A 23,623-nucleotide genomic window follows, 5' to 3' on the forward strand; every position below is an offset into this window, starting at 1 on the left:
AATTTCGTAAGTACTGATGATTTATAATAAAAAAATAGACAACATTACAATTTAATTATAATAAAGATATTATTTATTTATTTAATTAAATTTAAGTATCTATCAAGTAATAATGAAAATTTTAAATTATTGCGCATGCGTTTGGGAGAATGTGATTTCTAGTGAATTTAGTAATTATCTTTTGTAATTAACTGTAAATAAAAAATAACCTGAAAAAAAATTATGATAAATAATTAAATTAAAATAAAATCAATCGAAAATATTTTTTACATGTCATTAACAGTACTAAGAAACGAAGTAAATAAATTAAAATGAATTAAAATAAAAAATTGAAGGGTATTAATTGTTATCTTGTTGGTAGCATTGCAATTTTTGCGGTAAGAGTGTCACACCAACCAAGACAGACGCCAAAACTCACAACTGAAAACTGAAACCTGTATGTCGCGATCCAGATCAGACAATACACTTACTACGGCGTCGTTATTTAGTTTAACCATTTTTACCCGTTTATTAGTTATTAATATCACCTGTGTGTAGTTTATATTACACTAAATAAGTGTTTTTTATTTCCAATCTGACTTTAAATTAGTAAGCATTTATTGTTAATTATTTTATAATAATAATACGCATAATTTCTCGTTAAAAAAATTTAGAAGCTTCCCGGCCGTTTTACCGCCATTTTGCCCACTCATTAATTCTATAATAAATTTTCTTTTTTTTTTTCATCATTGTTTAAGTAAATTACATGTTAAATATTTACTCATAAATTTTATTACATCAGCACTTATTGTTTATTTAAATATTCACCAATAATATCAAGTTTTACTACAATGAAAAAAGTCCAAGTAAGATATTTTTTTCTGAATTCACCGGTTATTCATTTGTTTCCGCGTTGTTGGTTATGACTCGCTTTTAATTTATCGGAAAATCATTTTTAATAGAGCTTTTTGTAGATTTATGCTATAATATTTGTATCTGTGTAGTTTGTATGCAGTAGTTATCAATTTTATACTTTTATAAGAAAAAAAAAATCGTGATTATTTATTTTTTTTTCTCTGTAATTTTCAGAAAAAAATGAGCAAGTCTAAAGATTCTCCATCTTCTGACAATGAGGCTGAAGAAGAGTTCAGCGTAGAAAAAGTGCTTGACAGACGAGTAGTTAAGGGCAAGGTAAATATTATTATTAATTTATTAATAGTATAATATAACCATATAGTTATCTTACTTTATGTATATTATAATTTGTATTATTGATTTTGTAGGTTGAGTATTTTCTTAAATGGAAAGGGTACTCAAACGATGAAAACACTTGGGAGCCAGAAGAAAATTTGGACTGTCCTGATTTAATCGCTCAGTTTGAAGATCAGCGAAAAAAGAAAGAGGCTGCCGCTAGTAGCAAGCGGCATGAAGAAAAAGATTCCAAAAAACGAAAAAGTTCTAGCACCCCAACACCAACACATGCCAAAAAAAAGATGACAGAGGATAAAGACAAAAAACCAGAAGGTATGTATTTAAAAAAAAGAATTATTAAGAAGAAAAAAGTGAAGGTTCAAGAGTAATAATTACCAATAATTTAATTTTCAGGATTTGACAGAAATCTCGAACCTGAACGTATCATTGGTGCTACCGATTCAAGTGGGGAACTTATGTTTTTGATGAAATGGAAAGGTACTGAAGATGCAGATTTGGTTGCAGCTCGTGTTGCTAATGAGAGGTGTCCGCAAATTGTGATCAAATTTTACGAAGAAAGATTAACATGGCACAGTCCAACGCACGACGAAGAAGGCTCCAACAAACCTGATCCTGAGTAGCATTCACACTCTAAGTTTTACACAGCACACTTTAAAATATGTCACATTTAGTAATCTCAAATTAAAAAAAAAAAAAATATAAAATAACAAGACAAGAGATTATTCATTCAAATTAATATTATTGAAATATAAGAGATTACTATTAAGTGTTGAGACAAAAAACGTTATTTTTTATGGTTTACTTTAACTTAAATAAGTGTAAGACTTTTTTTAGTATAACGTGGTCAATTCAATATTAGCTTATCTAATAAATTTGACCAAGCATTCATATATTTTCATATTTAACAATAGTATTATGTTATTTGTTTTAATTTAGTTTTTTTTTCTCAAAATTTTTTTTTTTAAATCTAATAAAGTGAAAATTAATATCTGCATTACACATTAAAACTTTCATAATAACATATGACAAATTTAATAGTTTATATTTGTAAGTCTATCATATAGAATATAACATTAACATCTTAAAGAAAAAAATACAGTAGAATAAGCATTTTCAAATTAGATTCATTTTTTAAGTGCTTTCAAGGGTTAAAATCTTACAATATTTTGATTAATGTTACAAAAGTTTTTTTGTATTTAACATAAAAATCTACTGTACAAATTCATAATAAATAATTTCAAAATACTTTGGTTAAATACTGTTTATTTTGTGTTATTAAGTCTTTGAAATTTATATTTTAATATCTTAAACCTTAATTATTAAACAAAATTAAAATTAGGATTAAAATGACTTTTTCTTTTAAAAATCAAGACAATTTATTTTTAAAAGTAAATAAAATAAGTAACAACATATGTAAAATACAAATACTTTTATTTAATATCTTTTTTTAAATTGTTTGGTAGTTTTACGAGACACAGGAGCAGTTTTAGAAAATTTTGATCGTTTTTTACCACCAAACTTGCCAGACATTTTATGATTCCTTTTAATCTCCCAATCCAATTGTTTAACACTAGCCCCATCCAGATCGCTAAGTACATTGGAACTGCCTTGTTTTTGTTTAGACTGTCCTTGTCGCTCTAATATTTCAGCGAATTTTTCAGCTGACATAAATACATTATTGTCAATTTCATTTTTCAATTTCTTTTTTTTGCCTTTTACAGTTTGATTCTTCTTTAAAACTGATTGTACGGATTTTTTCAAGTTAAGCTCATTGTCATCGTCGTCATCATCATTATCAATAAATTCCATGTCACTTGCATCATCATCCTCACCTAAGTCCATATCATTCATATTTTCCAACTCTTCATCATCCATTGATTCGTCTTCATCAAAATTATCATCTTCATCATTAATATCATCATCATTGTCATCGTCGCCGAGTTCGTCATCAGAGTCATCATCATTTTCATCATTCGCCCGTTTTTTAGTTTTCTTCATCGATCCAAGTTCTCCAGCAAAATCTAATTCTACCTCCTCAAAGTCTTTATCATCTCCACTGAGTTTATCCAGCAAATCATTAAATTCCTCGCTGTTAACACTATCATTATCACTATCATCATCATCATCATCTTTCTCTTTCTTAACAAAACTTTTAATTTCATGTTTCTTATTCAAATAGCGATACAAAAATAATTCATCTACAGGAATACGCTCCTCTTTTTCATTAAGATATGCTTGACTATCGATAGGAATAGCTCGTATTCCTTTTGGTGTATATTTTGCCCTTACCGCAAGTGGGCCATTGTTTGTAACTTTCTTTTCTTCTAATTTTTTTGGATTTTTGAATACGTATCTATCTAAAAACCGTATCAATGTTAAATCTTCTAAAGGATCGCCGGAGTAATTTATTGTTTTTCCTTCAATAATATTACGACTAAATAATGCCACGCTAGGATGGAAATGTTCTGAAAGAGCAACAAGTTCAATTATTGGTGAGTTACTTGCTCCTGATTTTAATGGATTAAAATTAAATGGATCATAAATCAGTGTAGCATCTTCTTCAATTTTAATTTCTGTTTCTGTTTTTTCCTTGATGTCAGAAGTATTTGTGGAATCAAAAGTAACATTCGGTAACATAATGTTCACTTGAGATTTTTTATTTTTATTAGTTTTTGATACTGATTTGATTTCTTCATCAACTTCTTTTTCTTTATTGTTTTCTGTCCCTTCACTTGTTTTCTCTTCTGCTTTGACTAGAACTATACTTCTAAATAAAATCTGCCTTAAATCTTTTCTAGACCGTAAAATTTGTGATATAATACATAAAGTAGCACATATCAAAGAAGATGAAAAATATAAACAAATCTGTAAAACTCGTTTGACAAAAGCATAAAGCCGTGTTACGCTTTTATCATTTTTCATCGCTTTAAACAAAAGTTGAAGAAACACTGTATTTTTTTTAACAGTACCAATTTGAGGATCAAGTAATTTACCATACAGAGCAGTATAAAATCTACGTTCTTGCTGAGCATCATTTTCAACAATTTGATAAAGCAAACTAAGTGCGTTGAGAGACACATTAAATGAACCAACATGAACAACTTTATAAATAGAATCAATGTGATCGTTTATTTTTATTGCTTCTTTATTAGCAAAACGGTAAGCACGATTAACTCCAGTTAAAATAGCTGCCATCATTTTACTATCAGGTTCGCCTTTCTTCAAGCATGCTTTAAAAAAGCAAAGTATACGTCAATTAAATTTGTTGCAGTGTCAGCATCTTCACGATTTAAAACAAATTGTGTAAGTAAACTTATCGTGTAATATTGTGCATTTTGACTAATATTTTTTCGAAACAATAATTTCTCTAATTCTCGTAACACTACCATTTTCATATTTGGATGTTCTAATAGAAGATTATTTAAGCAAAAAATAACTTTAGACGCGACTTTTGATTTTGGATCACCTATTTTATTGACCAATAATGAAAGAAGTTGGTGCTCTTGTTCAGAATTACTAATTAATAAATTAGTCATGACAGAAACAGCCTTTTCACGATTAACATCAACAGTATCTGACGCTACTTCTGATAAGGATAAAATGAATTTTCCATATTGTTCACGCAAATGATCTTCAAAATACCAGTAAGATAGTAATTTTTTAGTTTGAGGGTCTCTAGTAATTATTGTAGAGTCATTCGATGGTACAACTTTATCAAGATTTTGTTCTTCAAATTTTAAAAGCTTGTATTGAGGATGAAGTAAATCAGATAGAAAAAGATCTCGTAATGATGTGATTAACAAATTGCTTTGACTGTGCCTAGAACCTTTGACTTGTGATACTAGGTTCACTAACCGACTAAGATTACACTTAGGGTTTTCTTGAATAAAAATAATATTCGCTCCTATTTTATCAGCATTGGTACCACTAGTCACGGCTGTTTTTAACCAATTATACTCAGAGTCTCGTACGGTTGATTTTTTTGTTTGAAATGCTGCAGTCTCAGCATCCAAGTGTTTTTTGGCATCTTCTTTTAATTTAATTACTTCAACTTCACTGCGGGAATGTTTACAAGCTTTCGTTTCCTTCGGAAATTCATCATACCATTTTTTATCATTGGTATTAAATTCATTCATTATGTCGTTTATCTAAAATTATCGAAAAAAATTATAAATTACATAATCTACATCACCATTTAATATAAATAATAAAATTTATTCTACACAGAAAAAAAATTTATTTGAATCAAGTAAATAATTTTGAAGAATTTCATTTTCTTGGTTTGAGTTAAAAATTATTAAACTAAGAAATTTCACTTGGTTTAAGTAAATTTTATTTCATTTAAGAATTTTTTGTCTTGATTCAAGAAAATGAAACTCTTCAAAATTATTTTTTTGGTTCAAGAGTTTTACTCTTGATTTAAGTTAATTTTTTTTTTCAGTGTATATATCTTCTTACCTTGTTAAAAGTTTTAGATTAATAAATAAGAAAAAAATCCAATTGTTGGCACCGGCTACGATTTTTCGTGGTTACAATGCGGGACTTATCAATAATACTGCAACGAATAAATGAGTAATTAATTAACTATGGATAATATATTTATATTCATTATAATAAAAAATGTTTTGAATTTATAAACACTCATATGCATACAATATCAATAAAACAAATTTTAATTGATTATTTCAATCTAAAAATACAAATTATTGAAACAAAAATATTATCAAATTTTTGATAAAACGAATAATATGAATTTAAGTCTTTGAACATATTTTTTTATAACACTGAAGTTGACAGACATTAAAAATTTTTTTAGAATTTTGTAGCAAATAAATTATCAAAAAAAAAATTTAATTAAAAAGTTTCACATGTGAAAATTAATAAAAATTACAAGTGGAAATTTTTAGAAGTATTTTTTTATTGTAATTAATTTGTTAAAAAAATTTTTAAAATTGACAGCTGACCGATAACTTCAGTATTATATGTTTTTATTTTAATATTAACTAATAAAAGTAGAAATGTAAAATGTTATGATAATATGACACAAGAACATTAAGCATGCACTTTTAAAATTCTGAATTAATACTTCAGAGTAAATTTTTATATTTTACCAAAAAAAAAAAAAAATGATCAATATTAAAGAATCAACTTCAGTTTAATTCGAAGGAATATATGATATACATTACCTGTTTATTATTTATTTATTCCTGAAAATAACTTTTTTTTAAACAGAACTTTAATGTTTGAGGTTAAGAAGGATAGCATGGGATATCACAGAAAACCCAACACGTGGGTTTTCGATGTTAGTTTTCTATTTTAAATACCTCTATGTGTCATTCTTATAACTAAACTTGCAGCGCAAACTTTAAAAAAATTCAATTTCCTCAATAATTATGTTAGTAAAAAAATGATAAAAATAAAAATAATGAGAGAGACTACTTAATGGATTCTCTATTTTTTTATTGTAATAAACTTAAAATTTTCGAAGAAAAAGAAACAATACTTATTTTATTAATTTATTTTGATCAAATACATTATTTAACTATATAATTTTGTGAGGAAAAAGGTATCTTAGTAAAATTTATTAACTTGTTCAATTTGTATTTCTACCAACTGAAAACTGACCAGACATATTTATCTAATATTAAGTAAATCTATGAATCGAAGTCTAAAGCTAGTAATTTCAATTTATGTAACGTGGAAACATGCTTTATTTTATTATTAGTTATATACAATTTGTTTTACATAAATTATGTAGATGTATATATTTAGGCATTTATTACAATATCTACTTCTGTATACAGTTTTTTCTGTTCTTACATAAGTCATCGTAAAAAAATAATCATAAAAAAATTATTTATGAACCTTATAATTTATTCAATTATAACAATAAAAAATTTTAAACATGTTTTTTCTTTTTTGATTTGTTAGATCGTTCATTACCTGTATGGGTGCGTTTTTTTGATGATTTCTCAATCAATTTATTTTTGCTAGTTTCTTTGGAAATTCCGTTTTCCATAGGTTCTGCAGTCTCCATTGGCTCATCATCAATAATATCAGTCGGAATCCCAACTGAACTAAAGTTCACAGTTTCCAAACCTTTAGACATTAATTTGGCCCTTAAATCACGAGCTTCTTTTTTCAATTTTTGCTTATCTCCTTTCTTGCTACGATTTTTTAATTTTTTTTTCAGTTCCTTCTTTTTTGTAGCCAAAACTTGATCATTTTCTTCTGATGATTTTTCACCATTTATTTCTTCAACTTCTTCGTTGTCGAAATCTTTTGATAATGTTCCATTTTTCATCGGCTCCTTTTTTTGGTCTTTTATTTTAGTTGTTACATTAATCGGTGCTCCAATTTGCGAAGCTAATTTTTTGTATGCAATTTTAGCATCTTGAGAGAATGAATTTTTCTCTCGATAATCAGTAATTAAGAGAGCAATGCTCTTCCAATCCCAAGCTTTCGGCGAATGATGTGGAAAAATAACAGTTAACAATGTCCAAAGTAAACCAACAAATTTTTGTCGTAGCTCCTTTGAAGTAACGTCATTGTCTGTCTTGGAACATTCATTATTTGGTTTATCTTGATGAGTAGTAAGTTCCTGGAACAATTTTATCGTATTTTTGCACAGTTTTTTTTCAATCTTCAACCGAAGATTTGAATGTTCTTCGCTTTTCATTAATCGATGATTACGATAGAATATTATCATAAATTCTAAAGCTTGACTCCGACGAAAAGATCTAATAGTACTATCAAATGCGTATTCAGTGAGTAACGGCATTAATTGCCAGTTTCCAACCCAGAGAAGATTAAAAGTGTTTTTGAATAAGCTTGCAGGAAGAATACAGTCTCGTTTCTTGAAAAATGTTGTCAAACAATCAATATAAATTTTGACCAAAGAATTTTGCGGTAAGCCAGTTTGTTGAAAACATCTTATTATTAATGCATAGCACTCAGTTAATTTTTCTCCCATTTCTTGACAAACTGCTGTTGATCGTTCACCTTTTTCAATTAATATCGTTGCTAGATCAGTGAGTAGTTTTTCATCTACACCTTCTGTGTCTTTGAATTTTTTGACAGATGATAATTTCTTAAGACATGAACGTACTCGTTCTTTCAAAGGTTCCTGATGAACATCTTTAATGCAAAATTCGAGTAAAGCAAATAAAGGTACTAGCATATCTAAAACTAATGCCATTGAAGGCCCAGAATCAATATAAATATCAAGAAGATCAATTACTCGAACTCGAAAATGAGTCAGGGATTCAGCAGATTTTCCTTGCTTCTTTTTATTCGGTCGATTTTCCCGGAGGATTTTGAAAGCTGCAGCTAAAGATTCATCTAAACGTTTTCCTTCTTCTTCATCAATCTCATCTAAGTCAATGTCATTAACATCAGGGTTGGCTGATGCACTTCCAAGAGCTTGTCTAACTGCCATTCTTAACCGATCATTTATTGTTTCATCTTCGTCCTCTTCATCAAAATCATCATCATCGTCATCCTCTTGATCGTCATCATCATCATCATCATCATCATCATCGTCTTCATCGTCATCTTCGTTATCTTCATTAGAGTTTTTTGTAGAAGATTTTTTTTTAATCACTTTTTCACTGTTATCATCGGAATCCTCGTTTTCAGAATTTGATTCATCATCTGAAGAATCATTTTCGGTACCTTCAGGAACAAGTGGACCTTTATCATCTTTTGGATCGAGGACTTCCAATATCCGATGCACAGAGGTTGCTGTAAGTACTGGACACATGTGTGGAAAGACGCGTTGTACAAGTGATCTTAACAAATGATTGCTCTGTGAAAGTAGAGACAGTAAAAAGTCAACAATAACGTCGACCCACTCAGGTTCTTCATCTTCTATTTTTTTAGATTTTTTCTTGGAATTTTTTTGTTTCAATTTTCCGTAGCAAATGTGAATTTCATTAATGCTAGAAATAGCCATAGTTGGATCAGAAAAAATTTGCAATCCCATATTCAAGTCCATAACATGAAAAATTAAATCAACTTCATTATTTCGAGAATCATCTTTTGTTTTTTTAACAAATTTCATCATTTTTTTCCAAGCTTCAACCGCCGAATCATCTAATGGCGTTCTTAGAGTGAGTATTTTATTTGCAAATAATTCAGTGTTTATGTATCTTGCCAACTTGTCGTAAAGAGCATGAAGTTCAGGCAACTTTAGTTTATGATCTAAAGCTCGATAAAAGCTGTTTTTAATGTGTGAAGCCAATTCTTCATTAACATTTTCATTTTCACACATACCAAAATTGAATAAAAATGTCAATTGTTCGTGTTTCCAATCAAGGTCTGCATTTACAGCAGGTTGTCCTAATAGTTTACACAATAATTGGCAGGCATAATTTCTTTCAGCGTTACTCCAAGATTTTTCTTTCGATTCAGCTTTTTTGGGTTCAGAATCATCCACAATTGCTGTGTAAAATTTAGCTAGCTTTTTTAATCCATTCAAACTCATATACGTTGTTATAGATTGAATAACTTTTACTCCTGTTATTTTTTCAATCATGAGATCTCCAGGATAATGTATTAGTGTCTTTAAAACGGTGATTTGAACTTTAGGTTTAACGTCTGGTTTACTTAATGCTAATACATAATTAGCTAATACTTTTCTAAATAAATTTGCTACATCATCATTACGATATCTTGGATGAATATTGAATCTTCCTACCATCCAGTTTAACAAATTTGATGATAATAAATGTGGTAGTTTACTTGTATCCGTAATGTTCGGTATGATGTAATTCAATAACTCCAAAGCTAAGAATTCCATACTTTTAGACGGTTGTAGAAATCGTTGATCAATACCATTCCAAAAAAGTTCAATACATTCTGATGAAACCAAAAGTTCGCTTAATATTTTATACAACGGATGTTGATATGATGTAATTCTTGGCATGTCCTGTTAGACAAAATAAATTGAGTTATTAAAAATTGAAGAAAAATATGTGAAAAATAAACAAAAAAAAATACTTACGGTTACTAATTTAAGTAAATCGTTAATAGTATCTTTGTGAATAATACTCTCAGCGCCCAAATGTTGTTTAAGAAATTTTTTCTTTATCAGAGAAGGAAATTTAACACTGATATGTAATAATGCATAAAAAGTATCTAGTGAATGTTCAGTCCAACTTTTGTCTAAATGATTAGCAAGTAACGGCCAAAAATTAGTTTTGATATACTTTTCATCATATTGGTCAATAAAATCAATTAGAAATGAGATTGAAATAAACGACAAATAGCTTTTTTGAGTGCCAGCAGTCAATAAAATTTCTAAAATCTGCAGCTGTTTGTCAACTGGACAATTAAAAAGTAATTTAGATCTCATCAACGATCCACAGAAAAGTATTCTCCCCATATAAATATCGCCCTTTTCCTAAAATAATTAAGTTTTTAGTTAATTTAATAAAATAAAATTAACAGTAATTATTTAGCTTTAAATTTACTTACACCTTTGGATAGATTACTGGCTAATTTCAATTCTGCTTCCATTATCTCTATTATTTCATCTATATCAGAGTCTAAATTTTGTTTTAAATAGGTAGTTAAAGTAGAAAAAAATCCTTTTCTAGAAACCATTTTCGATGATCCTAATCCCCGAATCAATCTTTTCAAAGAATAAGTAAAATCTTCATTATTTGCATCATCCTTAAAAAAAAATTAAAATAAATTGAAACAATTTTATATTAATAATTACTAATAATAATTAAAATAAAAAATGGCTAGTCAAGTTCTACAATTAGAGGTTAAGGATAAAAAATAAACTAACCTTTTTTAACTGCAAAAGAATTTTCAATAAATTTATTTCACCAGTCATTCGCTTTTGAGCATCATCAACAATAAGTTTTGAGAAAGAATTTAATATTTTTGGATTTACTTTCATTTTTTTCTCTGGTTTTACACCAGTATTTGCTGTGTCCGAATTCATGATTAACCACGTGCTCTATTCTAATGTTTATACAAAATTCACAAACGCGGTTATACTTTGTACTCTTATACCTTCGACTTTTTTCGAGTTTTTGTATGATAGAACTCTCGATTGAGAATAAAACACCCCACTAATTCAATAAGCACTTAGCGACATCTATCATCTTTTGAAAATTCACCATAAGACTCTGTAAGCAAGAAGATGGCGATAATATGGTAGTGCACATGAACGACTTTTGACTAATAAATTGACTACTGGAATCAATTAATTACTCCAAAAGAAGTTTTGATTTAAAAATTATTAACAAAAAAAAGAATCATTGATAATAATTGGAAACATAAATAAATTATAATTGTTTACCTAATTGATCAGACGCAAACAATATATTAAAGGTTATTTTTTATGGTAAGTAGTTGAAAGAAAATACAGAAAGACATATTTAAAAAAATTTTCAATTGTTAAATGTATGGAGATAACATTTAAAACAACTCTACATAATAAAATTCTTAAAAATTATCTTTCATTTTTTTGTGCATCAATATTCATTAATAATTATTAAGTTCGTAATTGAAAAATAATAGTGCGCCACAAAAAATATCGAAAAGTGCCATCTTGCTGAAAACTTTGGTAACTTTAGTTTCTTGACGACGTGCACCGCGCGGTTTGTCCTCCGGTCAATTTTCATCAGTTTCAGTTTCGTGCATCCAACATGGCTGGTTGTGGAGATCATGAAGATTCTAGGTAACTATATATTTATATTTACGTTTTAAAAATGTTGACAAGTCATTTAATACTATAAATAAGTTTTTTAATCCACATAGAATTAAATATCGATGCTACTGATTATTTATTGTTGGTTTATAACTCGATTTTAAGGTTAAGTGAGTAGTGCTTTGGAGTTGTGATGCACCCCGCTTCAAAAGAAACATGATGCTCAAGCACGCGGTTTTATTCTAACTAATAAATAAATAAACTACCCATATTATTTATTCGCGCGTGTGCTGGACTTCAATGTTTTTATTTATTTTTAGTCATCTTAATTCCTGATGATCCCATACAAGTTATTATTATATGGCTTGAATATCAAATTTTTAGAACGTTGATAAATTAAAAGTACAAACACTTCCCGGAATCATTTATAACTTGGAATAATATTTATTTTGAAAGGTCCATCAATTTTTTTATAATTTACTCAATTAATACTCATTATTGAAAAAGAGAATGAAAATTAAAAACAAAATTATCCTTATTTATTTATTATAATTGATACATTCAATATTTTTATTTATTTATTTATTTTTAATAACATTAGACTCATTCAAAATGTATTGTTTTATGTTACAGAGATTATTTAGGCGGTGGAAACCGTGGTGGTAGCAGAAAACCATTGCCCACTGAACCACCGTACACTGCCTACGTTGGCAATTTACCGGATGGTATTATCCAAAGAGATATCGATAGAATTTTTGAACAGCAACGTGTTAAGAATGTACGATTGGTCAAGGATCGAGAAACTGATAGGTACGTTAATCAAAATTAATTTATATCTATTTAAACTTTTAGTTACATTATATAATTCATAAATAATACTTTTTTTAATTGTCAATTATAGATTCAAAGGATTTTGCTACGTCGAATTTGAAGATCTCAATGATTTGGAAAATGCTCTTATGCTTAATGGACGAGTAAAAGTTGAATCAAATATTGTAAAAATTGATGTAGCTGAAGGAAAAAGAAATGATAGGGGTGGAGGATTTGATAGAAGACGAGGTGGTGGAAGTTCGGCTGGTTCTGGAGGTGGAGGGTTTGGTAATTCTTCATATTCAAGTAATTTATCTACAAATCCAGTTGGAGAAATTTTAATAATAATGTAATTTAAAAAAATTTTTACAAATATTTACAGGGTACAATGACCGCAGACCACAGGGAAATAGTGGTCCAGGTGGTAGACAAGGCCCTAGCGGGTATGGTAATGACGTGAGAGGTAATCGAGGTAATTATGGTAATTTCCATGAAGATGGCCCTGGACGAGATTGGTCTTCTCGTGGCGGTATTAGTGGTAGCTCTAGTGGTGGTCCTCCTAGATCAAATTATGGAGCTGCAAGTGGTCCACGACGAGGAGGCATGACCGGAAATGACCGTAGCAAATCTTTCCAAGATGATCCATATCTCAAAGGACCACCTCCAGGTACTTTAAAAAATTTTATTTTTTGTTTATTGGAAAAAAAAATTTTTTTATCCTTGATGATTTATAAACAATTTTTTTGTTTATGATTTTACAGACACGACTGGAAGAAAGAAACTGGTTTTACAGAAAAGATCAGTTCCTGATCCTGTAAATGCATTAGCTGAGTCAAGTAAAGGCAGCTCGATTTATGGAGGAGCAAAACCTCGTGATGAAAAAGTAGATGGTAGTGAAAAATAAATTTCACTCGCATTCATAATGATGAAATTTCTCGCAAAATATGAGAAATAAATTTTCATAGATTAAGAGTAAAACAGAAACACCATTTATACTACAGATACACAGGATTAAAAAGAAACGATGATAAATTTAAAAAACAGCAAATAAAAAAGCTAGCGGTGCTCTTGCAGTTTTTGAAAATAATAATTGGAAGAAGTTTTCCTACTTATCATGAACTGCAATGTCATACAATAATTTTTATTTCTTTAACCTATCATGGGGCGTCTTCCTTACGGGAAAGTAATACATAAGAAGAAAAAAAAATAATTAATGATTCTGTTTTTAAAAACTTTCATGTAAGTTGCAATTATGAGTAATATAATTTTTCTATTTCTGATGCTCCTTTGTCTGAATATCGTTGAAATATTGAAAATAACACTTTGATTCATAAGGAAATAATGATTTAAAAAAAAAATTTGAAAATCTGTTTCATAAATTATGTAAGAAGTGAATGTATAATGAATGTTTGAAATACAAATAATATTTATGTGAAGCAAAAATTATTACATAGAATGTAAGCGTCCGTTCATAAATATATATAAAGTGAATTAATAAATAATCATTTATGTACAAATTAATCGTTAAAATCACATGCACGTTTATTGAAAATTGATTAAACGCATGGTTTTCGTAATTGTCTCTTACAAGTCGTTAATTTGTGATTTTTTCGTTTGTCAATAATTTTTATTTCATAATTAAAATAATAAAGTAAAAAAAATAAAAATAAAAAGCTAGGTGTTTATTATACTGTTTTAATAATTAGGAGTTATGAAAATTAATTAAAAGGAACATTTAATTAAATATGATATTATCGACATGAATAATATTTCTAGTGAGTACTTGATTGCACGGCATTTATAATTATGATTATACATAATAAATAATTAAATGATCAAATATTTTAGTTGTTTTAATTTTATTGACACAAACAATGTTAAGAATTGATAAAAAATGAGTAAGGAAGAGAAGAATAATTAAATTAAAACAAAAATTACTGATTATAATAAAAATATAATTATGATATCACTGACTTTATTTATAACCATGCTTTATTATGATTAAAATTGAATTATTTTAATAGGTGTTTGCCTCATGTGTGAAATGTATAAAAAATCAAGACAATGTAATTTCAATTGTAAATGTAACAACATGAATGTATTTTATAATTCAGCCTCTTAATATATAAGTATTCTATCAAAAATTATTTAAATTTGTTTTATGTATATTACCCCCTTTTTTATAATATTTTATTATATTATAATATTATAATAACGTTTTACAATATTTTCAAAAGGTAACGAAATAGTCATAAAATATAAAAGTTCAAAAAAGTTTTTTGATAAAATCTAACAGAGAAAAATTTAATTTTCTATTAAAATATAATTTTGAAAATGACGAAATATTTGACATCATTTTCATTATTCAAGAAAATTGTTTCTCGAAGAATAATCAAGACATTTGGTTTCGTATTTGACTCAGAATTTTTCTTATACCTACTTGGTATGTTCAAATGATATTTTTGAAATTTACATATAAAAGAAATCGTTTTATATCGTAGAAATCCCTCATGTCAAGATAAAATACATAAAGAGTGCCATAATAAAAGAATAAATCAGCATTTTTTTATGTCAGTGAAAAATGAATCCGTTTAAGTTAAAACACTAAAAAATACTTATAATTGCAATCAATTTGTAAAAAAAAAAAGGTAACTATTTACAAGTGGGATCAACCCTATTTTGGGCTATAACTAGGTGAAAAATTAACATTTTATAATTTTTTTGTATTCTGCTTGTTTTTACGGCGCATTTATAATAGAAAATGTCGTGAAAAAAAAAGTTAAGATTTTGATAGCTTTTTGTCTTCAAAAGTTGGAAAAAATTTTTGCTCTCACGTTTTTTGAATAAAATTTCTATTTTATCTTTTTTTGATGTTTTTGATAAATGTATTTTTTTTTATAGTACATAAAAAAACGAACAATTAAAAAAAAAAGTTAAAAATCACAATTTCCTGAAAAATTTATAAACTTTTTTGAAAATTTTTTAAAATTGTGATTTTTATTTTTTAATTGTTCATTTTTTTATGTATTTAAAAAAAATATATATATCAGTATAATCAAATGAAAAAAAATTTAGCAGATATTTAATCATTTTTTTTAACAAATAAATTATGGCAAAAAAAAAATTAGGAAAAAAAATTGACATTTAGAAATTTAATACAATTAAAAATCCAATTTTTTAAAAATCATTTTTTGCACCTAATTTTTTTATTAAATAAAATATAAAAATCCTCTAATGACTGCTAACTTTAATGTCATTAAAATAAAATAGAAATTTTGTTCAAAAAAATGAAAATTAAAATGGTTGACCACACTTGTAAATATTTACCAAAAAAAATTAGAATTTTATAATTCATCCTCAGAATATCACTTCTATTTTAATCTTATTTATTAGTAAAATCGATCATATATTCATGAGGATGCTTTAAAAAATAATAAAAAATTATATTTTATGTGTTAATAGATTAATAAAATAATAACATTTATTAAAATTTAATTTTCGATTATATTTGCTGCCACGCCTTTCTTCAAAGAGTCATTGATTTCCTTTTTTTTTGTGGAAACATTTCTTGAGTTCAAATAAATTCAATAGATTTTTCTCTATCATATTCATGTGTCTATTGACCAGTAACAGCTACAATAAGCGATTATTGGTTTAAGTAATTATTAAGCAAAAAAAAAAAGCTAGTCATAATTATTATTATTATAATAATAGGCTACTTTACTGGCAAATTTTTTAATTTATTTTAAAAGATAAGGCTTATAATTATTACTATAAATCTGACTCAACCGACTCCCCACCACTTATATTTTACATGCATGTATTGTACTCAATTTCTTATCCCTACTATTTAAAATCAAAAACGGCTTTACACGCCCCGGCAATTCTCTGCTCTTTATATGTGTTGATTTTACACAACTCGGCAAATATCTTGACAGTATTGGCGTCTAATTATTACTTTAATATTTTTTTAACTCTTAATATTTTACTTACATTTAAAAATTTTCTATAATAATAATTACTAGTTAATCAAACAAATAATTCACGATGTCTAGTGAAACTGTGAAAACGGTAAGAGTTTAAAAGTAATTATTAAAGGTTAATGCAGGTCTGAACCTCAAAATCTCAATATAGACTTAGTAATTTTTATTTATCCAGTACTAACCCATAATTAAAATTTTTAATAGTAATTTCCATGTAATTTTTATTAACGATACTAAATTAAGTAAAATTAAATTTGGGCATTAATTTAAATGAATAACCTTAATTTATTTTCTTTCAGTTTGCTAGTCTTGAAACTCCTGGATATGTTGGCTTTGCTAATTTGCCGAATCAAGTTCATAGAAAATCTGTGAAAAAAGGATTTGAATTTACATTGATGGTTGTTGGAGAATCTGGATTAGGAAAGTCGACTTTGGTCAATAGCCTCTTTTTAACTGATTTATATCCTGAGCGGAATATACCGGATGCAGTTGGTTAGATTTTTTTTCTTTTATATTTTTAAATTATTGCCAACCAATTATCAATTAACTTGTTTTATAATCATTTTACAATAGAAAAAACTAATCAAACAGTCAAGTTGGATGCTTCTACGGTTGAAATCGAAGAGCGAGGGGTAAAACTTAGATTAACAGTGGTTGACACGCCCGGATATGGAGATGCAATTGACAACACAGATAGTTTTAGAGCAATTATTCAATACATCGATGATCAATTTGAACGATTTCTTCGAGATGAAAGTGGATTAAATCGAAGGAACATTGTTGACAATAGAATACATTGTTGCTTTTATTTTATTTCACCATTTGGTCATGGGTAAATAAATCTTAAATATTTTAATTATTTTATATAATTTTAACGATCAATAATTAAAATTTATACGAAATTTCAATTTAAAAAAAACCTGCCTTTTTATCGATGACTTAAAAATCTATGAATATTTTTATTACGTTATGAGATTTGATAATAATGGATGTTAGTCGCTATTGAATCAAAATAATTTATGTACTTTTTTTATTATTTTTATAAAGAATTTTTTTACATGAAAAATTATGTAAATTTTACCTGATTTTGTCTGATAGTAGGCTACTATTAAACAGAAAAATACTTCAAAGGTAGAATTATAACATTCGATACTTGTAAAGATCGACCATCCTGCCCCGCCGTCCATCTTACGACTTGAAATGTTTCAAATAATTTTATAATTTTTAAATGTAAATTAATCATAATTTATAATTTTAATTTTAGATTGAAACCTTTGGATATTGAATTTATGAAGCAGCTTCATAATAAAGTCAACATTGTACCAGTAATTGCCAAAGCTGACGTGCTGACAAAAAAAGAAGTTTTGCGTTTAAAGAAACGTGTAATGGAAGAAATAGAGAGTAATGAAATTAAAATCTATCCCTTACCTGATTGTGATAGCGATGAAGATGAAGATTATAAAGAACAAGTTCGACAACTGAAAGAAGCAGTGCCATTTGCAGTATGTGGAGCCTCTACATTGCTTGAAGTTAAAGGACGAAAAGTCCGTGGACGATTGTATCCTTGGGGCGTCGTTGAAGTTGAAAATCCTGATCACTGTGACTTTATCAAACTTCGGACAATGCTTATGTAAGATATCAAGTTATATTTTAAAAATTTTTATATATTTATTTAAATTATTATTGACATTATTAATTACAGTACTCATATGCAAGATTTACAAGAGGTTACTCAAGAAGTACACTACGAAAATTATCGAAGTGAGAGATTGGCCAAAGGAGCTCCTGTACCGCCTCGAAGACAAACGTTAGTTTTTAATATTTTTTTATGTCTTTAAAAAATTATAGCCAATTCAATATTTATTTTTCATTTCAACAGAGCCGTTGATCCTGAAAAAACTGTCGGATCAGAAAAAGATCGTATTCTTCAAGAGAAAGAAGCAGAATTACGAAGAATGCAAGAAATGTTAGCTCAAATGCAAGCACAAATGCAACAGCAACAGCCATAATATTCATTAATACACGAAACACTCAATCGGCTTGTTTCAGTCAGGTGCCACAATCATATTTTTAAGTTAACATTAATATTCAGGCACAATTATAACGGTATTACTACTTGTTATACATTTTTAATTTTGCGAATGATGACAATGAAATAATTTTATGATGAGTCATCAATGAACGATGAGAATACAATAAAACATATTTTACAGTATTTTTCAAACCATTATTACGATTTAAAAAAGAAAGAAAAACAATAATGGAAGTAAGCATCAACATTTTATAACTATTGAAACGGATTGCTCATCAACCTGTCAAAATCAATTTTGTCAAGTGCCTTGCAATCCTTAATTTAAAGTAGAACATATAAAATGATTTGTACCAGTATAATGGAACCGCATATCGTGATTTCTTTTTACTTAATATTTCATATATTTTTAAAACATCAGCAATAGATTTATTCAATGAAAAATATGTTTAACAGATATTTGACTTGAATGGTTGTTAAATTTAAGAAAACTTGTGTTCGAAATCCAAAGTCTTGAATCTCCTTTTTTTAATAATTGCAAAGTCTGATTTTATGTGCAATTTTTCGTAATGCACATTTTTATACTGATAAATATAAAGCATGTTCTCAGTGAAAATAAACTAATCAAAGCATTTTAAAAATTTTGTCAATTTTATGATTAATTTTTAGTAGTCTTCCATAAATCTTGGAGTACAAATTTTTTGGATTAATAAAATAAACAACAATTTTTAAAAAATCAATTAAAAAATAAGTATTTGAACAAATAAATATCTAAAGTAATTCTGAAAATATTTTTTATTCAAATATATTTATATTATTTTTCGTTGCTTTAAAAATCAGTATATCTTTTTTATAATATTTACTCTTTATATTAATACAAATAATTATCTATAAATACCATAACATTTTTACTTTTATACTAAATTACTTATATCACTTATATAAAACAAATTTTTAATATAAATTAATGAAAAAACATTATTTAAATTGATAATTTATGATTTATTGTCCCTAAATTTCAGAAACAAACTTCAAGTAAGTTTATATTTAACTTCAACGATAATATTCAATACATTTCTATAAAATCACTAATTTTTAGTAGATTTTATAGAAATCTAACTATTGCATTGGTTTCCATGACAGAACTTTTGAAAAATTTTGCTAAGAGGATTCAGAAAATATATATGGTTCAAAAGTTTTTACATGTAAATATATAGACGATATTAGGGACCCTGTCTCTTCTATAACTTCCTCAATTCTGGGCAGATTTTAATGAAGCGTAACATGCTAATTTCTTGGACAATTTCTGAGATTAAGTTTTAAGATGAGCCAAATGCAATAACAATTAAACGCGATATCATTTAAAATTTTTATCAATTGCATCTAAAAGCTTATTAAATAAACTTTAATTTGCATACTTATTTATTTCTCTAAATTAAATAGTTTAAGAATGACAGCATTTCAAAAGTTAAAAAAAGCGCAGAATTTTAAATTTTAGCGTATTTCCGTGCAACAACAATTGAATGCGATGTCCTATTAAATTGCATCTGAAAGCTTATAAAGTAAGCTTTAATTTACATAATTATATATTTTTTTTAAATTAAGTAGTTTAGGAATGACAAATTTGATTCTTCAAAATCCTCAAAAATCGGCACTTTTACTGTTTCTTTGCGAAATAATTATTGAATGCGATAACTTGTAAAATTTTTTTAAATTCGATCTGAAAGCTTATTAAATAAACTTTAATTTGCATTCCTAAACATTAGTCTAGGTCTGAAATTACTTAATCTCTTTGTCTCTTTAATAGAATTTTACTCTTGCATTCGTTTTGGGAATGATTATTTTAGTAGTTGTTGGATTCCCTATGAAATCTTCTTCCATTTCGGCTTTTTTATAAATGTACTGAAATTATGAGCCATAAAAAACTCCAATTAAATAATATTTTTAATATGTATGAATGTAGTTATAAATAAGGATTTTTAAGTTTCTTTTTACATCTTATATTTGATAAATTTCTTTGTACAAGTATTTTTATCTTATCACTTTTATTAACTATGCATATAATAATCTATCGCTGCAGAAAACGCTGCAAAACCTGCTGCACCAATTACGCCTGCTTTGACGCCCGCTAAAGTTTGAAAATATATTTAATCATAATACTATTAAATGATGTTTAACAATAATAGAAAAAGTTGAAATTTACCTCGTAGACCAATAAGACCTCCTGTCAGACCACCAGCATAGGTACCATTCCGCCAATCAGTTTTACCACGATACTAATAATATTTTACAAATATTCAACTATTAATGTCTCATCTTAAAACATTTTGAATTTAATAAATCTTCATGCAAGCAAGTACTAAAAATTGTATTTGAAAATATTATATAATGTACATACCGATTCTACAGTACATTCCATAGCCGAAAATAGTAATCCAATAGTTGCGAAATTTTTAGCGTAACCCAAAGTTGTGACTTTCATCTCACGAAATATTTGACGAGCTGTTTGTTGTTGTTCGACAGCAGCAACGTTTGGATTTACACTAGAAGAAAATAAACCAAGTGCTGCACCTAATCCATAACCTAATGGAAAATTTTTAAACCATTAATTTTAACGTCAGAATAGATATTCAGATTTATACAATATTCGAAAGAAAAAAAATTCAATAAAAACAGTTTCAGAACAAACTATAATAAAAGAAAAAAAAATACATTTAAAAGTAATTAAACATCAAAAAGATTTGTTTTAATTAAATTTAAATTGCAAACTCTACATGTATTGTATTGAGTTGGGAAGGAAAAAGTATATGTTTAAAAGTATTTAACTTACCTAAAACACCACTAAAAATACTTTTAAAAACACAGCTTTCCATGAATGTTTGCATGGCTTTTTCCTCATTTGTTACAATATGTACTGGAGCAGGGCCTCTAGGTATTATAATATTTTCTCGATATCGCTGATGATTAGTTGTAAAATATACTGCTATTTTATCCCATGTTGGATCACTAAGAAAAATTCTCTGGTCTTCTTCTTTTATTTTGGGAGGTGATGGTAATTTTGGGGGTTCGAACCGCAACATTTTTGACTGAATAATTTTATATGTTACTTTAAATAACTATCATTATCTGTTAACTAATTATTTTCTTTGAAATTTTTATTTCAGTAAATGGAGTTTTATTTTCGATATGATCTGAAAAAATAAAATTACTAATTCAATATTTTTGAAAAAATTAAAGAAAATTACATGCAAAGAAAACAGAAAATTTTGTTCATATTTTTTAATCATTCAAATAATGACTCTAAAAATAGCAGATATTATTTTTACGTTTTCATACATAAAATACATTGATGTCAATTAAAAATGTTTGAAGAAATTAGTTCTTTTAAAATTTTATGTTAATGTTTACTTCAAATTTTTTATATCAAAAATTCAAATATGAAAAAATTCTTTGATACCTGCTACCATGACATTAAAGTTAGCAGTCATTAGAGAATTTTTAAATTTTATTTAACAAAAAAATTAGTTTCAAAAATTGGATTTTTAATTTTTTTTAATTTCTAAATGTCAATTTTTTTTGCCATAATTTATTTGTTAAAAAAAATTCTAAAAATTATTAAATATCTGCTAAATTTATTTTCATCCTACTACCTTCAGTATCGTTTTCAATTCTACTATATAACCTATATTTTTTTACATTATCTACTTACTTCATCATAAATAGCTGAAAATGATTAAGTCATTATATTATAAAACTACTAAACTGTTGATAATTTATTAAAAATTAAATAATTATTCATGATAGTCAAAAGTAATTATTCATTAAAAAATTATTTTTATTACATGTGATTGAGTTTGTGCCAAAAAGTGTTGTTTATCTGATATTCTCTCAGAAAATCACCTGGCGGCAAATTTGTGAAGGGAAACGCACTCGAAATATTGGTCTCATTAAATTCATTAGAGTATTAAGAAGTGTAGACAGAAACTATCGCAGTGGCGCTGATGTTTTGAAAATGTTTTGAAGTCATTTATATTTTATATCCAATGACATATTTCCTGTCGACTGGAGAAAAAATATACGTACCGGCCACGTCAAAATATAATTTTCAAAAATGGTAAATTAATTGTTAATGTTGAATTATTTTGAAACAAAAAGTATAAACATTTATGCATTATTATAACATAAAAATTGTAATATTAAATAACACTATTCTTGATAACTTTTATAACCTAACGCTAAATTTACATTTGCAAATTTAGATTATTTTTTCCAAATATTTCTAATCAGCCTATAATTTTGTTTGACACATTTTTTATCAGTAATTATTAAAAACATTTTGATAAAATATTTAAACATTATATTTATTCGTTTACATTTACTCTTTACAGTTGTCATTGAAAATATTACATTATAAATAGTATTGTATTAAAGTCTTTAAACACAAATATATTTTAGAAAAGCTGCTTGATATTATTTAAATTAAAACAATTATTTATTTCAGATTGAAATTGAATCTATGGCAAGGTATGTCTCACCAATCAATCCAACGATATTTCCAGTGTTAGCACTTGTTTTACTTGGAATTGGAATTTTCTTCACTGCTTGGTTTTTCGTTTACGAAGTAACCAGTACAAAATTCACTAGAGATATTTATAAAGAATTATTAGTGTCTCTTGTTGCTGCATTATTTTCTGGTTTTGGAGTCCTTTTCTTGATGTTGTGGGTCGGAATTTATGTATAAGTAAATATCAATAGTATTATTAAAATAACAATTTAAAATCCATAAAACAATTCATAACATACATTTCTTTTTTGTTTTCAGCATTAAATACTTATTACCAAATGTTTTTATTCTGGAATATCGCTATTTTAACATTCCATCACTACTGTATAAAAATCATATGCAATAAAATATCCTTTTCTTAATTTTAAAATATTGAAATA

General features: G+C 26.9%; 7 protein-coding genes across 9 annotated transcripts; 4 read left to right on the plus strand and 3 right to left on the minus strand.

Moving 5' to 3' along the window:
* The first annotated feature begins 419 nt into the window (after positions 1–419).
* LOC141534497 (chromobox protein homolog 5) lies at positions 420–1,895 on the plus strand. 2 transcript variants are annotated; one of them, XM_074253879.1, is made up of 4 exons: positions 420–588; positions 1,069–1,170; positions 1,263–1,503; positions 1,585–1,895. In XM_074253879.1, the coding sequence occupies exons 2-4, from the start codon at positions 1,075–1,077 to the stop codon at positions 1,809–1,811; spliced, it is 564 nt and encodes a 187-aa protein (XP_074109980.1). In that variant the 5' UTR covers positions 420–588; positions 1,069–1,074; the 3' UTR covers positions 1,812–1,895. The 2 variants fall into 2 exon arrangements, with proteins under 2 accessions (XP_074109980.1, XP_074109979.1); XM_074253878.1 differs by lacking the exon at positions 420–588 and adding an exon at positions 619–845.
* Positions 1,896–2,122: 227 nt separating this feature from the next.
* Positions 2,123–6,501, minus strand: Noc1 (Nucleolar complex protein 1). The gene is given in 4 exon segments (XM_074253877.1): positions 2,123–4,433; positions 4,436–5,339; positions 5,650–5,746; positions 6,378–6,501. Coding segments are annotated over 2 exon segments (2,700 nt in total). The 5' UTR covers positions 5,328–5,339; positions 5,650–5,746; positions 6,378–6,501; the 3' UTR covers positions 2,123–2,625.
* A 192-nt stretch (positions 6,502–6,693) lies between these two features.
* Positions 6,694–11,211, minus strand: Mybbp1a (MYB binding protein 1a). The gene is made up of 4 exons (XM_074255458.1): positions 10,988–11,211; positions 10,669–10,866; positions 10,196–10,594; positions 6,694–10,120 (listed from the first exon to the last, which is right to left on the minus strand). Exons 1-4 carry the CDS (start codon positions 11,144–11,146, stop codon positions 7,091–7,093), a joined length of 3,786 nt encoding a protein of 1,261 aa, XP_074111559.1. The 5' UTR covers positions 11,147–11,211; the 3' UTR covers positions 6,694–7,090.
* A 522-nt stretch (positions 11,212–11,733) lies between these two features.
* Eif4h1 (eukaryotic translation initiation factor 4H1) lies at positions 11,734–13,786 on the plus strand. 2 transcript variants are annotated; one of them, XM_074255460.1, is made up of 5 exons: positions 11,734–11,887; positions 12,491–12,667; positions 12,759–12,973; positions 13,050–13,334; positions 13,429–13,786. In XM_074255460.1, exons 1-5 carry the CDS (start codon positions 11,856–11,858, stop codon positions 13,569–13,571), a joined length of 852 nt encoding a protein of 283 aa, XP_074111561.1. In that variant the 5' UTR covers positions 11,734–11,855; the 3' UTR covers positions 13,572–13,786. The 2 variants fall into 2 exon arrangements, with proteins under 2 accessions (XP_074111561.1, XP_074111562.1); XM_074255461.1 differs by having other exon boundaries at positions 12,759–12,955.
* Positions 13,787–16,548: 2,762 nt separating this feature from the next.
* Septin1 (Septin 1) lies at positions 16,549–18,865 on the plus strand. The gene is made up of 6 exons (XM_074253915.1): positions 16,549–16,738; positions 16,950–17,142; positions 17,224–17,482; positions 17,915–18,280; positions 18,353–18,457; positions 18,530–18,865. Exons 1-6 carry the CDS (start codon positions 16,715–16,717, stop codon positions 18,657–18,659), a joined length of 1,077 nt encoding a protein of 358 aa, XP_074110016.1. The 5' UTR covers positions 16,549–16,714; the 3' UTR covers positions 18,660–18,865.
* Positions 18,866–20,663: 1,798 nt separating this feature from the next.
* LOC141534525 (mitochondrial import inner membrane translocase subunit Tim22) lies at positions 20,664–22,558 on the minus strand. Its single transcript, XM_074253916.1, has 5 exons — positions 22,389–22,558; positions 21,510–21,870; positions 21,078–21,262; positions 20,883–20,955; positions 20,664–20,807 (listed from the first exon to the last, which is right to left on the minus strand). The coding sequence occupies exons 2-5, from the start codon at positions 21,757–21,759 to the stop codon at positions 20,728–20,730; spliced, it is 588 nt and encodes a 195-aa protein (XP_074110017.1). The 5' UTR covers positions 21,760–21,870; positions 22,389–22,558; the 3' UTR covers positions 20,664–20,727.
* Positions 22,559–22,647: 89 nt separating this feature from the next.
* Kud (oligosaccharyltransferase subunit 5 kud) lies at positions 22,648–23,621 on the plus strand. The gene is made up of 3 exons (XM_074253917.1): positions 22,648–22,793; positions 23,181–23,420; positions 23,502–23,621. Exons 1-2 carry the CDS (start codon positions 22,791–22,793, stop codon positions 23,418–23,420), a joined length of 243 nt encoding a protein of 80 aa, XP_074110018.1. The 5' UTR covers positions 22,648–22,790; the 3' UTR covers positions 23,502–23,621.
* Positions 23,622–23,623: the final 2 nt, after the last annotated feature.

The sequence above is a fragment of the Cotesia typhae genome, unplaced genomic scaffold (assembly GCF_013202065.1).
Source record: "Cotesia typhae breed Kobodo isofemale line unplaced genomic scaffold, CoteBio_Ctyphae scaffold_13, whole genome shotgun sequence".
In the NCBI taxonomy this organism is placed as follows: Eukaryota; Metazoa; Arthropoda; class Insecta; order Hymenoptera; family Braconidae; genus Cotesia; species Cotesia typhae.